At 40.2% G+C, this 16,463-nt stretch overlaps 1 protein-coding gene across 1 annotated transcript in view; it reads right to left on the bottom strand.

Moving 5' to 3' along the window:
* LOC126295504 (insulin-like growth factor 2 mRNA-binding protein 1) overlaps positions 1–16,463 on the bottom strand; it is a 717,023-nt gene that overhangs the window by 20,582 nt on the left and 679,978 nt on the right. The window contains 4 exon segments of the mRNA XM_049988083.1: positions 1,227–1,487; positions 4,736–4,927; positions 5,831–6,022; positions 13,389–13,524. Of these exon segments, the coding sequence (XP_049844040.1) occupies positions 1,227–1,487; positions 4,736–4,927; positions 5,831–6,022; positions 13,389–13,524 (781 nt within the window).

The following is a 16,463-nucleotide window of genomic DNA, read 5'->3' as shown; positions in this document are numbered from 1 at the left end:
TGTGGTATCTGTCACGAATGACTATCTGTACTATTTATGTTACAGTAATTTCCAAAATGCTGGATTTTTATACAAAATTTTAACACGTGATTTAATGAATGTAATATAAAATATAGATTTAAGAGAGCGCCAGACTGACCAAATCTAAGGATAAATAAGATCACATATATTTTCCTCAACCTCCTCCTCTACACATTCCTCATATTATTACCTCCTAAACACTAATTTCTCATCCGCCCCACTTCCAAGAACTACATTTCACTTGTTCACACCTAGCTTTTTTCACATTTTCTTTATTCCAAATTTCTGTATAATACAAAAAGGTTCATCGGTGAGGTTTAGTGGAAACTACATCACCACACGCCAATATGAGATTATTATTATTATGATTTACATTGTATGGCCTTCATTGGAACACTCTAGCCAACTTTGTATAAAGTATTTTTGTCAGCCCAGTACTACTTCATTCTCTTGGCTAACTACCTTCAAAAGTTAACCACGGAAAGGTCTTTAAGGAAAAAATTTCCACTGTCCTGTCCAAGAACGCAGGAGAAGGATACATCAGATATGGTGGGTAGCCACCTAGAAGGCGTCAATGAGTCGGAGCATTCTTATGAGAAAGGGTGATCTCCGATGAAGAAAGAAGGATGAGAGCTGAGAGAATATTACAAATGACTGAAGTGATTTCATAAATTCACAGTACCTACATTGACATGTCACAAAACACTCTTATTGCAAAACACACAAGGTTTCATACTGTTGCAGCCACACTAAGTATTTCTGCCAAAAGAGCACAGCACTGAGGAGATGGCGAGACAGCAACAGGCAACGACTAATCTTTTACTGTGCTCAAAATGTATTCGCATAATTCTGCCACAACAGAGCAATGACATTTCAGAAAGAAAATCTAGTGATTGTATGCACGGTTTAAAACTTCGTAATTCCTATGAGGGGATATCGACAAGTAAGCTTGCAGTGACTGAAGAAATGGGTACAGCTTTCTGTACTTGTACCGATAACAGACGTAATCTGGTGCATTAACATATCGTATTTACACTGCACATACTGGCTATTTAATCAAATGTTACACGAAGGTCGCGGCACGTGACAGTTTCTCGAAAATGACAGTGAAAATTAGCTAATAGCACACTCAATAAATATGTTACAGCCTATGACGACATTTCTCCCTCAAAAAGTACAGAGGCCAAATTCAGAGCAACCAGTACCTGGACCGAGAAGAAGGGCCCGATGATGTGGACGGAGATCTCGTCGTCCGGGCCAGGTGGCGCGCCACCGCCGCCCTGCTGCTCCGGCAGCTTCACCACCGAGCCGGTGACGCGCTGCAGCTCGCGCACGTTCTGCCCGCCCTTGCCGATGATGCGCCCCACGTGACCCGCTGGCACCAGCAGCTCCACCGTCAGCCGCACGTCATCCGTGCCCGCCACGAAGCCCTCCTCGCGCATCTTCTCGAAGATGAGGTACTGCGCCTGAGGGACGGGAGTGGGTAAAGTGGTCAGACGCCCGGACAGACTTGGGACTAAAATTCTGTCCCGAGAGATAAATCGACAGAGTTAAGTCCGGCAATTTGCAGTGTTACAAATGCGCGAACGATAAATGCTACACATTAGTATCGACTGCGGAACACGATCCACTACGTCGCTAGGTAAATCGATCCAATAAAACTCAGTACAATAAGCTACATTATTATTTACACCACATTTACATATCGAATAATAGATAAACGTGTGTGAAAATTGTGTTTGCATGTAAGTTATGTTCATTCACAATTTTTCAGTTTGTGCAACTGATTATATCTGCAGTAATTGTTGTTAGCAATTATTGAAATATTCGTAAATGCTAAATTGAAACTGAATTTTACGCAAAAAATCACACTGGGTGAGATCAGGACTACATGCCAGGAACCCACGGCCCTTCTACTTCTGTCGGTGTAATTTCTGCATTACAACATTTGCAATATAGGGACTTGCGTTATTACAAAGACAGCAGCACCCTTTGTCACACCAGGTTTTGTTGCCTGCAACAGTGTGTTTAAGGAGCATCAGGTGCTTTACGTGAACAGCCAAAGACGAGGCCGGCCTCCCAGATCGGCCATCGTCTCATGTCAAATCCCGACCGCCACAGAACTTGACGCACCGTTTTACTACATCGGTTTTCAATAGCGGTACTGCCCCCAACACACTCCATTCTCCGACAGATGTCTACCGGTGTTTGTCATTTGGCAGTCGAGAAAATAATACCAGCACACCAGACCCATTTGAAAGCTTTTGGTAATAACGTCAACACAGTTCACCTTTACCGCACACGAATGCTGTGCCAATCGGCAGTCTACCTGTCACTACTTACATGCCTGCATCAGTCTCACTACATTGCATATACGCTGCAGCAAGAAGCTCTAATAGAAACATTTTGATTGCCCAGTATACTGCCGGATAGTTCTGAATCTCGACGTTTTAAATAGCCAGGAAGTCTGACGCTGATGAATTAATAAACACTAAATACAGTACCGACATCAGTTTCGATATGAACACTGTCAACTTAACAGAAGCAGCACTCGCGTACTGCTACTTCTGGATGCCCCATCTGATGCTCCTGTCAATTTCTACCTTTCAGGACGTGTGAGGGAAGCATTTATAGATAGGGCCGGAAGCGTGTGTGGCAAAGCAGTACGAAAAAGTCTCGACCCACGGTGGACGACGCTGGCAATGCCTCGGCAGCTGTCTGCGATGGCCCGCTCTGTTGGCTGACTCGACTCACAGCCAAATGGCAGCTATGTCTACAGTGACATTGTGCAGGCCACAGATTGCCATAAAATAGGGCACCGTAAATGCACTGGTACTGATAGGTGTCAAGTAGCAATTGTTTCCCTAATCTTACTCAGACAAAAGGTCACTGTAGAAATGTCGCAAACAACAGCACCCATCTACAGTAAGTTCTTGACGGTAGCCCAGCTCTGTATGGCCTGGAATCTGCCCTGCAGGTGCAATCTTCTGATGTCAGACAAAGTCAATTTTCATTTAGGCCACTACAGAAATGACCACAAATGGGCTCGAGTATATCCAGTCAACTGCAACAGCATCTATTAGACAGAACCGAAGTTATTTTAACGCTGCAACCACTGTATTCTAGGGTAAAGGGCCCTCAGTCTTAAGATTTAACAAGACTTTCTGTGCTGAAATCTGATCGTTGACTGGTCGTAACTCTGTTGCTTGATGTACTTCTCAACAGGACGGAGCCACCTCACACGCGGCCAGACAGCCTACAGCAAAGTAAACTGCTCCCAGAATGAATTTTTTGGTTTCCAGCAAAGTGCACACCAATATGAAACTTTCTGGTATATTAAAACTGTGTGCTGGGCCGAGATTCAAACTCGAGACCTCTGTTTTTCTCGCACGAGTGCTCCGACAGCTATCTGAGCACAACTGAAGACATGTCCTTACGGCTTTACTTAGGCCAGTACCTTGTCCCCTAAACTGCAAAACTTGCTGGAAAGCTATTCCTCTACAGCATTTTTCTGCAGACTGCACAGTTTTGAGGAAGGCTAGTATCTGTCGGCAGTCTTAATCTACAGGATCATCTGAAGAGGTATCATTTATCACACGGGGGCTAGAACTCTAGCTCAGTTTGATAGACTGAAATGGAAACCGTCAGCATCCCACATGATACAGTGCCACACTACGTAAAACTCAGTGACGAGTTGCTCAAAACATGTGGCAAAATTGACAACATTTAACTTATGAGTTTTAACCTTCATTTTTTTTCCTGGTTATTTAAAATTTTCCAATTCTCTGTACAACATGAGAAATATCTTTTAATCTAATCCAATAGAGCAAATACCACAAAAGTAAAACTAAAATTAGAATTCAGAATGTTTAGAAGATACATTTTGCACTGTCAAATATTTTAAAGACAAGAAAATGTATCTAAGAAAACCAAAATATGTATCTATGAAAGTCACATTATCATTTCTAAAATACGCATGTGAAACCTTGAATGACACCATGCCGAGGAAGCCCTCAGGATATGTAACAGGAAAATAACTGTGCAACTTATTCGTAGATTCAGATGTGTCAAAGATGGAAGCTGCAACGATTAAGTAATTTGGTTAGATAATGAGATAATTAGAACATAGATGTGTGAAGACTGCAGTAGAAAAGGAGGAGGAAAGAAGATTACAGTTACATCCCCATCATCAGTGCAACTATTACAGACAGAGCTCGAGCCCAGATTGTTTTGGGAATGGAGAAGGAAACTGGCCACACCCCTTGCACCGGTAACATCCAGGCGTTTGTATGGAGTAATTTAGGGAAATCATGTAAAATCTGAAACTTTAAGACCAGATGGGGATATCGACCATCATCCTCTGCCGGAATGCAAGAACAATGTGTACCACCCCACTTTGTTCCCAAAAGATTACCAGGTTTACCAAAAAAGAGATCTCTAGATTGTGTGGGAATGGACCTATAACCTTCCAAATTTCTTCTGGGAGACAACATGCAATATCAAGCTAGCTTGTCAAAATATTGTCAAGTTGGTGGCGATGAACTTCCATAGCTTTTAACAACTTCTTAACAAGCTTTAGCAAAAGCTCTTACACACAAAAAACTGATAGATGGGAATTGCAACCAGAATAACTTTTCCCCCCACAATCAATAAAGCACAATGATAACCTATAGACTTCCACTGCTATAACAAAATGCTTTGCAAGTTTACTAACCTTCCACTGAGACTCCGGCGAACCGATGATCGTTACCCTGCGTTCCGTCAGCTGGTCAACCGGTTTGTCATGTTCGAGTGGGGCTATCTTCACAGAGGCACCGGAAAAGCGGATGATGTTGCGGATGTGTGTACCTTTCGTTCCAATGATGGCACCAACAGCATTATTTGGGATGTAAAGGTAAGTTGTTTCCTGTGGAGCAGAAAAAAAAGGTCAACTAACTTCTGCACTAAATAAAAGTGTATAATACATTGATATATAGGATCTATATCTATTCCACGCAAGGACTGGTTTTCAAATAAAATTGTAAATGAGGGCTTTCACAATGGTTGTCTTAATTGGTGGTGAATCATCTGGGTCATATTGCCACGGTCATTATACCTAGCAATAAATTTTAAATGACCAACTTGCAAAGTGGGATAGCTCAACAAATTGTTATTTTTGACAGGGCAGCAGCAGCATCAAAAATGCAGTAGGCATGCTGATGATGAGCTAATGAAGATATATATACATACTGTATTTACACGATTATAAGACTGTGGTTTTTCCCAAATTAGTCATTTGAAAAATATGGGGTCGTCTTATATTCTTATTACTGCCGAGATAAATGTTTTCGCAGTGTTTAATAGATTAATATAGGGATCATCTTACATTTACAGATAAAACTTCAGCTATTGAGGTTTCACACAAATTTATTTTGAAGCGTTCTGAAGGGTAGAGATTAGCAAATGGTACTTTCATTTGAGGAGGTACTGAACAGATTTGGTGAGAAGAGGAATTTGTGGCACAATTTGACTAGAAGAAGGGATCAGTTGGTAGGACATTTTCTGAGGCTTCAAAGGATCATGCATTTAGTACTAGAAGGAAGCATGGAGGGTAAAAATCGCACAGGGAGACCAAGATGTGACTACACTAAGCAGACTCAGAAGGATGCAGGATGCAGTAGATACTGAGAGATGAACAGGATTGCACAGAATAGAGTAGCACAGAGAGCTGCATCAAACCAGTCTCTGGACTGAAGATAACAACAACTAGCAGCAGCTGGATCGCTTAAGGTTAAGGAGGAGGGACAGAGTACGAGAGAAGCTTACTCACCGTGCCGTCACCGGCCGCTCCGGGCTGGCCCCCTGGCTGGGCAGGCACGCCTCCCGGGTACATCGAGGGGTACGGCGCCGGGCCCGAGCCGTACAGTCCCCCTGGGAAGCCAGCACCCCGGGCGCCATACCCGATGCCACTCGTCGCCATCATCGCCATCGGGTGCAGTCCGGGGAACATCACGCTCTGAGGCTGGAAGTAAAAGTGGGATTTAAATGCTGGCTTTGACTGGATATGTTTGGGACACTTGAGATAATACTTCAGACACACAACTGTACCATCTGTAAAACTTCGAGGTTCCTATTAATACTGACCGCAAAGTCATTCGTTTGACTCATTCCGTAGATCCCTCCGACGAAAACCTTCGGAAATGTGGCACGACTAGATATACATGACGTTAAACGAGGAAATTGTAGGAACTTTATGTGTACACAATAAACCGTCACTGTGCCACTTTATGTTAGTCACACTTACACTACCTAAATGTAGTCGAGTAAACCAGTGTTGCCAAATGCCTAAAAGAAAATACTGCCTGAAGCACCACAACCTAGTGGTTCCGACATCACTCTTTGAAAATTCTCTGCTGATATTGTCAAGACATTTTCAATTAACATGCGAGTACTGTCTGCTTGTGTATACGTACCTTAAACAAAACCAAATAAATTAACACATGAGAAGGTATGTCTTCTTACTAGTTCTAGTCAAAATTAGTGGCTGTATCGGAAACTCCCATACTCAAGCTGTCGATAAATGAACAAGTGTGAAGAATTTCACATATGAGGGAAATCTGTCAAAAGTTCAGTGAGATCATCTCCTCAAGAATTAAGGTTAACTTTATTTTCTATCAATGTTACTTGAAATCACATTTTATTTTTCTCTCAGATATTCATTTAGGTCTTCGTGTGGCAACCAGAGCAGAAGAGCCACGCCCGACATCACAAGCACAGCAGAAAGACCGCCAAACTGTAAATTAGGGAATATTGACGACCTAAGTGTAGGACAGACAATAATGTCAACTAAATTGATATATTCTTTTTAATTTCATTTGTTTTATTAGTTAAATGTCGAGACTCAAAATCAGAATTGTCGAATGTTAAGAGAAGACTAAATTGTGCATTCCATTCATTTTCAACTTGTTGGACTGCTCCCTTAGTGAAGCCAAAAATTAACAAATAACAAAGTAGTATCTGTCAGGAGTTGACGTCACATTCCAAATACAGAAGAGTGTGTGTCACAAACTCCCGCACAGCGAGTGACCACTGAATCACAATGTCGAATGTGAGAAACTTGCTGCTGGGACACAACACTACGGACCCATAGTGAGTTAACGTGCAGAATACCCTGTTAAGTAATACACTTTTGGCATGTCAGTCTGCACCTGGACACCATCATATTATTGTAATGTATCAGGTGTTTTCACACCTTTACCACTTCCAACTGGCAATCTTTTATTCCTTCACACACTTCTAAAGTATTGCTCTTTCTTATACAAAAGAGCTTCAAATGTTAAGTATTATATATTTAAATTAAAACATTTAAGCGAGATACATTTTAGTGAAGGTTTGAAATTATGCTTGGAAGTCACGAAGTGTTCTCATTCTCTAATACTGGATGCATATAGGGTGAATATTTTGCACACCACGAGTTATGCTGCCTCGACACAGTTACTACACAGTATTTGAAATTTTCAAATACCGTTAACAATAACACAAAATAGAGAAAATCAAATTTTTTGTTACCCTAAGAGGCGTTAGACAGCCAACCAGCAACTGCACCAGGATCTGCAATCACTTAGTAACAGACTAATTTAAGAAAAATGCTACTCTGTGATAAAGGCTGGTGTCTCCTGTTTTGCTGCATAGTTGATTATGATTTACTTGATTATACTCTCAGTTTTCATGGAAAACCAGTTTTGTTTGCAGGACATTACTACTACTCACTCAGCTTTATAACACTACCAGTTTCGAAATAGGTAAAACTGTTCCAGCCCTAAATCTCTATACTGAGGTAATTCGTACAGAGGCCAGTTAATGGGTAATGGTTTTAATTTTCTTTCAAATTACTATGGTTACCCAATTACTTCATATTAGAAGCCACTTGCAAAACTTCCTGCCAGAATGTATAATTTTACTACAAAACCTAGACAAGGAGGCAAACTAAATTCCAAAATTATTCTCATGTTTCATACCATGTCTATGTAACTTTCAGATGAGTTCCAACAGATTTTTAATACTGGCAACAAAAACTAGTAAGCAGTAAATGTAATGAAAAGTGAATAAGACTTCCAAGATCCTAAAACAGCTTTCTTGTGTTAAGTGAAAACATACTTTCCCTCAGAGTTGAACACAAAGTTTCATCCAATAGGCAGCACTTCCCAGCACTTTAGCAAATGAGACCCAACAAAAGTACACAAGATATTTGATGTGCGACAACACTTGCACTGCATATTTACGTATTATGAAACTATAAACACAAATTCCATCAAATACTGCACAGCATCTTCTGAAGCATTGAAGTCAATATTATGACACTTTCGTCAGTCAATTACAGCTGATGTCAGGTCATCTCGCCAACCAACGATGGCAGATATTCTGGGAACAGGTTATGTGATGTACTCAGCCAGTAGCAACATCGCTGTTAAGAAGTGTTAACACACAAATAAGAAAACTTAATGGTTTAAATCAATATGCATACAGCATAGCTCCAAGAAAAGCTAAGGTTTCACATATAATATATTTCTGACAATCACAATTTTAGATTTCACTGCTGTACACTGAAAATTTCGTGGATTACCTGGCTTCAATACATGTTCCATCAAGCACTTACTTTTCCATAAAAAAGCCCATTATATGTGAAACTTATCGTGAACTCACTTCACACCTTTGGTAAGGATAATTATGCTTTTTGCTATCATTATTGCACAATTTGTAAACTATGAAAGAATTAAAACAACGATGAAGAACTAACCCCTTTTTAGCTTGTGTTACCCTTGTCACAGAGAAAGATACTACTAAAATTAAGCAATGGCAAAAAATTTTAATGAGAGTCTAAAGCTCCATAATTTAAGAAAATCATCACACATTCTCACACTTAATATAATTCATCTTGTATAATGGAATTTATTTTTAACACAATGCTTCCAAAACCACCATTCACAATATTTTCCCGCAACCTGTCAACACCCCCGCACACATGCAACAGATCGCAGTGAACTGTCGCACGCAATATCGCTCGCCACATCATCCCACAAATGAGCAATCTGCCAAGCAATTGCAATCAATATCATTAGCATCACTGAGTTGAGAAATTCTAGTATGGAAAATGAACTATGTTTCCAGCAGTTGCAGTTGATTTCTGTGCCCCACGAACACTTGCAGAACATAAATTTAAAACGGACTATAAATCTTCGATCTATACGTTACTTTACAGTATATATTACATTCTCCACAAAACGTTTCAGCTTTAACTAGTCCTCAATTCCTTTTTTATTCGTTAGTCTTATTGTTTAATTGCAATCTATATACATATACAATTTACTCTATGTTTCTCTAGAGATGTCAACAGCAGCACTAGTGATAATTATATCTCTCGTTATAAATTGTATGAAGGGGAGCTGGGTAACACAAAATGACACAGGAACTGATTATAACTGTATAATAGAAGTACACTAAACATTTAAATTAAAATGTCCTTAACATTACAGTAGGTACATATGTCATTTCATTTACAAGTTAAAAGCTTTAATAATGCATGCAATTACTACATAAATAACACAAACAAGCAGGTTATCATGTCTTCTCCTTTGAGTTCCCTTACATACACTATGTGATCAAAAGTATCTGGACCCCCCCCCCCCCCCCAATAAAGTTTCGTATTAGGTGCTGCCACCTACTGCCAGGTACTCCATATCAGCGACCTCAGTAATAATCAGACATCATGAGAGAGCACAATGGGGTGCTCTGCAGAACTCACGGACTTCAAATGTGGTCATGTGATTGGGTGTCACTTTGTGTCTCACTTGGGTCGTATGTCTGTTCGCAAGATATCCACAATCCATTACCATCCTGATGTCCACTGTTTCCTATGTGGTAGTGAAGTGGAATAGTGAAGGAACACGTACAGCACAAAAGTGTGCAGGCTGACCTCGTCTGTTCACAGACAGACCGCCGACATTTGAAGACGGACGTAATGTGTAATAGGCAGACATCTATCCAGACTATCACACAGGAGATCCAAATTACATCAGGATACACTGCAAGTACTATGACAGTTAGGTGGGAGATGAGAAAACAGATTTCTTGGTCGAGCGGCTGCTCGTTAGCCAAACATCACGCTAGTAAATGCCAAACGACAGTTCGCTTGGTGTAAGGAGCGTGAATAGTGGAAAAATGTTGTGTGGGGTGACGAATCACGGTACAGAATGTGGCGATGCAATGTCAGGGTGTGGGTATGGCAAATGCACGCAGAATGTCATTTGTCAGGGTAGGTAGTGCCAACAGTAAAATTCAGGGGTGGTGGTGTTATGGTGTGGTTGTGTTTGTGTTTGTCATGTAGGGGGCTTGCATCCCTTGTTGTCTTGCATGGCACAATCACAGCACAGGCCTACATTGATGTTTTAAGCACCTTCTTGCTTCCCACTGTTCAACATCAATTCAGGGATGGCGATTGCTTCTTTCAACACGATTGAGCATTGCGTTTATAACACACAGCCCGTGGCGGAGTGTTTACACGACAATAACATCCCCTATAATGAACTGGCTTGCAAAGAGTCCCGACCTGAATCCTATAGAACACCTTTTGGATGTTTGGCACGCCGACTCCATGCCAGGCTTCACCGAGCGACATCGATACCTCTCCTCAGTGCAGCAATCCGTGAATAATGGGTTGCCATTACCCAAGAAATCTTCCGCATTTGATTGAACATATGCCTGTGAGAATGGAAGATGTCATCAAGGCTACATGTGGGCCAACACTAATTCCAGCATTACCGATGGAGGGTGCTACGAACTAATCTCAGCCGGGCCACAGATTTTTCAGTCTGTTTTAGCTTAGTCTTCACCTCACACCAATGAGGAACCCCCAGAAACAATGTGTGTTTTGGATTCCTCATTAAACTGTAGGTTAAACAGTTTGAAACTAGGGTAGCTCAGGGAAACGCAAGTCGCCGAAGTGGGGTCCAATGAACACTCACATAGGGCCACAGAAAATAATTATTCTTGCCATGTCACGACATTATTCATGTCATGGGCAGTGTCATTTCAGTTGCCTGAGACTGCAGAGAGAGAGAGAGAGAGAGAGAGAGAGAGAGAGAGAGAGAGAGAGAGTGTTGAAGGTCCTGTTGAGCAGAAGTTCAATTTCTAACAGTCTGTTTTGCCTATATGCGACTCAGCATCTCCGCTATATAGTGACTACTACTGGTGACTTCCAATTCCCACATCAGTTCTCAGCTACTTATACTTGAGAACATCAAAATTTCGCATTTGCTTTGAATGCAAATACAGATGTGGACTCACCACAAAATTCGAAAACATGAAATTATCTAATAAATCCTATTTTTAGCAAAATTTCATGCAGATAAACTATTTTATCAAAACATAAGCAATTTTCAGGTACCAGTATTGCAAGACATCTGGCGAAGTGCAGTTTGGATAAATTTGTGTCAGAAGTAGTTGGCAAAAATAAAGAACACACCTGTGCATCATCATTGCACAGACACAGTGCACTCTAAGCTCCAGAGCCACATCAGCTGTGGGCGACTGGACCGTGTCTATAACATATACATCACATATGGCAAGGTAGGACACTACCACGGAACATAGGATTTAGAACAGAGAAATGTGTACTTTTGTCTGGCAGTTACACATCAAAATTTGGTATAATGTTAACACATTAATGTGGCAATCTTAAATGCTGCAGGAATTGGGCCTGAACTACCTCTTTTACAACACTGCAAATGTCGGCAAGCTAATACACAGTAGTTGTTACTGAATACTTTGTATACTCTGCATTGCTTCTCACTCTTCTTTCGAAGTGAGAGAAGAAACTACTACTTTGCAACAGCAGAATTGACCGTACTGCTTTTTCAGGTGCTCAGAACATGGGTGTAGGTTGGCAACGCTGATAAATATGGGTTGAACAGCTATTTCCACAAAAGACGAAGATCTCTCAGAAGCAAACATGCCAGTCCAAAATTCATATTATATAGAGTAAAATCTACTTATCTCATCTTGTTATACTCCCACTCATAACTTTTTACTCAATCTGAATAATAAAAAAAGAGAGCAATTTCAACAACAGTAGATGTCACTGTCAAAAATAAATGTCATTTTGCCAAAAATAAACATACAATTTCATGTCCCTGAGTTTACTGTTTTTAATAATTGGAGAGAATCTGATATGCATTCTACATTGATCTCTGTTGTGAATATTGTCATTGTCAATTTCTAGGTGGTTGATGTCATACCTAAATATAGTTGAAGACAAACAATGACAGTTGAGTCTGGACTCTTTTGGGCACCTATATCACGCATTCTCCAACAGCCAAAGAGCATTCAGTAATGTTCTGAGAGCTACGCTGTGAATGTCATACCCAATGCAAACACTAAATGCGACCGTATCAAGTTATATAGTGGATTTTTATTACATTTGTTGCGAGTTGTCATAGGTGATGGTGGTGGTAAACGAAAAATTCTACACAAGCAAGTGAGACAATTCGCACTATGCATGATTACGCCAAGCACAAAGCACATATACGCATGCACCACAACTGCTGCAACCATGCAAGCCCTCAATGTTTCTTGACCTGCACAAACCACCACGATTTGTGGATTGGATTACAGCTGTGTCCACTTGGTGTTAAGACGTTAGATGCCCTCCCCCTAGACACTGCTGAAAATCCTTTATGTGAGTTTACAGCTCATCATCCACTCTTTGTACAAACAAAGTACTCTAATAATACTTATCAGTTTAAGGAGACTATTGATGACTTGGTCTTCAGTCTAAAGGCTCATTTAATGCATCTCTCCACACTAGCATATCCTCTGCACGTCTCTTCATCTCTGTGTAACTATTGCTCTCTGTATCAACTCAAATGGGCTTATGTTTAAATCAGTTTTTGTCAGTCCCTCTTCGATGTCTCAAACTAACTGAATGTTTCAGGATGTGTCCTGCCAACTGATACCTTCTTTTAGTCAAGTCCTGCAACATGCAATAATGTTCCACTCTTCCAGACCCAATTCAGTAAATCTCTATTAACTATCCATCTACCCCTCTAAATTCCCATGTTTAACTTTACATCTCTTCTGTTCCATCACATTTCACAAGCTTCAATTATCCGTACAATTTATTGTGTGTAGATTAAATCAGTCATTTAATTGTTAGTATACTTTACAGAAACTGCAAGCAGTGGCCACTTCTGCCTGTTAACATACACTGACTCATTTCACGACTCTCAACACGCCTGAAGATTTCCTCCATTACGGCATTCAAGCAACACTTGTGTGAGTGAACAAAAGGCTCTTTGATATCTATATTATGTTCGATTAAATCAGGGACTTACAGCCATCGCCTGCAGGTCGTTCTCGTAGCTCTGCCGCAATTTGGCACTGATCATCGCCTCCGCCTTCGACATGTTCTCGATCGTACCCTTCACAGTTATTATCCTCTCCAAGTTGAAGCTGTTTATGTCATTTATGCTGGAAAACAGAAGAAACATGATACATCAGTAAATACAAACTGGAGAAATACTAAAGCAAATCACAGTAAGAAGCCAGCCTAATCATAATATGGAGCTAAACCAAACATTTTCATGAAACTGACCTAACGGGAATACTAACAGCACTATGTGGAAATGCTGTGACACTAACAGTTACAATTTAGCAAAATAGGCTCTTCCTTCCTGAAGAGTTAGCATCAAAGTGAACATATATTTTTCCTGCTTGCAATTTATTTTTGTACAACAATCCTATAAACCTACACAAATGCCCTGCAAAACACTGACATGCACAACATATTGTATGTCCTATAATACTAATGATAACAGTTATTAGAACTGTTTCTTGTTCTGTTCACATGTGGAGTGTGAACAGAACTGCTTGAACTCCTCTGTGCGTGCTGCAGTTAGTCTAATCTTTTCTTCATAAGCCCTACAGGACTACTATGTAGGTCACAGTACATTCCTCCATTTGCCATTTTAAAGATATTCCTTGAAACTTATGTTTTGCTTTTATCTTCAAGTGTCTGCAGTCCAGTTCCTTCAGCATCTCTGTGACACACTCCCACTGGTAATAGAAACCTGTGACCATTGTGCTGCCCTTCTCTGCCTATGTTCACTATTCCTATTTCATATGGGTCCTACACAGTTGAGCAGTATTTATTTTTTGCACAATCCATTTTCTAGACTGGTTGCATTTCTCTAGTATTCAATCAAAGAACCAAAGTCTGCCACTTTACCTACAACTGAGCCTATGTGATAATTCTATTTAATATCCCCACAAACTGTTACACACAAGTATTTGTGTGAGCTGGCCGATTCCAGCTGTGACTGAAATTGTAGTCATAGGATACTACATTCTTTTTTGTTTTGTGAAGTACAGAACCTCATATTTCTGAACATACAAAGCAAGTTGCCATTCTTCATACCACTCTGAAATCTTATCATGATGTGACTGTACATTCGCGCAGCTTTTTTCAGAGTAATGCACTGTAAGTAACCGAATCACAGGCAGTAAGCCCAGGGTTACACCCATGAATAGCAAGGGTCTCAGCACATTTTCTTGGGGAATGCCTGACATTAACTTCCATTCCTGTCAGCAACACTACAATAATGTGTGTCCATTGTACCTAGAAATTCTCAACCCAGTCACAAATTTTGCTTAATACCTTTACAATTTTAGTTCTGCATTTACATCTACATCGAAACTCCACAAATCACCATGAGGTGCATGGCAAAGTGTATGTTCCAACATTCCAGTTTTTTAGGTTGTCTTCCTGTTCCACTGAATGCCTTTGATTGTACTTCGCAGTGTTTTACCAATAAATTAAAATCTACTATCTGCTTATCCATGACTGAACCTATGTGATCATTCCATTTCATATCCCTACAAAGTGCTATACACAAGTATTTGTATGAGTTGGCCAATCCAACAGTGACTCACTGATATTATAGTCATAGGATACGTTTTATCATTCAGCAAAGTACAAAATTTTACGTTTCTGAACATTTACAGCAAGTTTCCAATCTCTACACCATGTTTAAATCTTACCAAGATCTGACTGAATATCTATGTAGCTTTTCTCAGATAGTACTTCATTATAGATAACTGCATCTGCAAAAAGCCTGATTTTACTATTAAGATCATTAATATCCAACATGAACAGCAATGGTCGCAACACACTTTCTCAGGGCACGCCCGAAGTTACTTATACATCTGACGACAGTTCTCCATAAAAGATAACATGCTGTATCCTCCCTACCAAAAAGTCCTCAATCCAGTTACAAATTACACTTGATACCCCATATGATCATGTTTGACAATAAGCACAGGTGTTGTACTGAGTCAAAAGCTTTTTGGTGTTTTTAGTGAAAAGGGATAAACATTTTCAGTTTAAAAAATTTTGGGAAATCCATCTTTGAAACACATCTGAAAGAGCATGCCCATTCAATTACACATTAAAGACAACCTTTAGATTGTACACATTGTCAACAAAGGAAAAAAAAAAAACGAATTTGCTTTGATGAACTTTGAATTTACATCCAGAACAACTCATCACATACAATCCTCAATGAGCAACCAAACCTAGCAAGTGACTTCTCACAACCACCAAACATGAAACTTGTGTTATTAGACATTAGAGAACGGCCAGAAACGTAAGATTTGATAATTCTTTATTTAAATTTGTCACAGTTCTGTGTAATTTATGCTGAGCCATTCAGTTTCAAACCAGACCTGCGCTAAAAGTGCTTAACAAAGCAAAATTCCCATGTCGCAATTGCGCAATGTCCACAATGCCCACACAAAACAGTCTTACTAGGTCTGTTCAAAAACTTCCAGAAGTTTGTCCGCAAAATTCTTCTACGCTTACCTTTTAGTTATTATGCATGGTCTTCTTCAAAATACTCTCCTTCACAATTGATACATTGCCCCCAACACCATTCCCACTTCTGAAAGGAGTCTTGGTACACCTCTTTCTGGGCAGCATGAAGCACCATCTGCAAATTTTCTTTGGTCTCTTCTATCGTTGCAAATCATCATCCTTTAAACGAGGTTTTCAACTTTGGAAACAAGAAGTAGTCTGCAGGGGCCAGGTATGGAGAGGATGGAGGATGAAGTAGCACACGGATTTCATTTTATGTGTAATAGTCACGCACCAACAGATATGAATGTGCTGGTGCATTATTGTGATGCAAGAGCCACGAATTGTCTCACCATATTTCAGGCCTTTTTTTTCACAGGCGTAGGAACACCTGCCAACAGTAGCATTGATTGACAGTTTGTCCCTGTGGCACACATTCATGATGAACTAATACTTAAAAGTCAAAGTAAACTATCAGCATGGATTCAACATTTATCCTGACATGATGAGTTTTTTTTTTTTCTTCTTCCTGACTCACTGTGAACCTTTGTCTCACCAT

The sequence above is a fragment of the Schistocerca gregaria genome, chromosome 11, assembly GCF_023897955.1.
Source record: "Schistocerca gregaria isolate iqSchGreg1 chromosome 11, iqSchGreg1.2, whole genome shotgun sequence".
Taxonomy (NCBI): Eukaryota; Metazoa; Arthropoda; class Insecta; order Orthoptera; family Acrididae; genus Schistocerca; species Schistocerca gregaria.
Note: the sequence above shows the minus strand (reverse complement) of the source record. Positions and strands in the feature narration are given on the sequence as shown.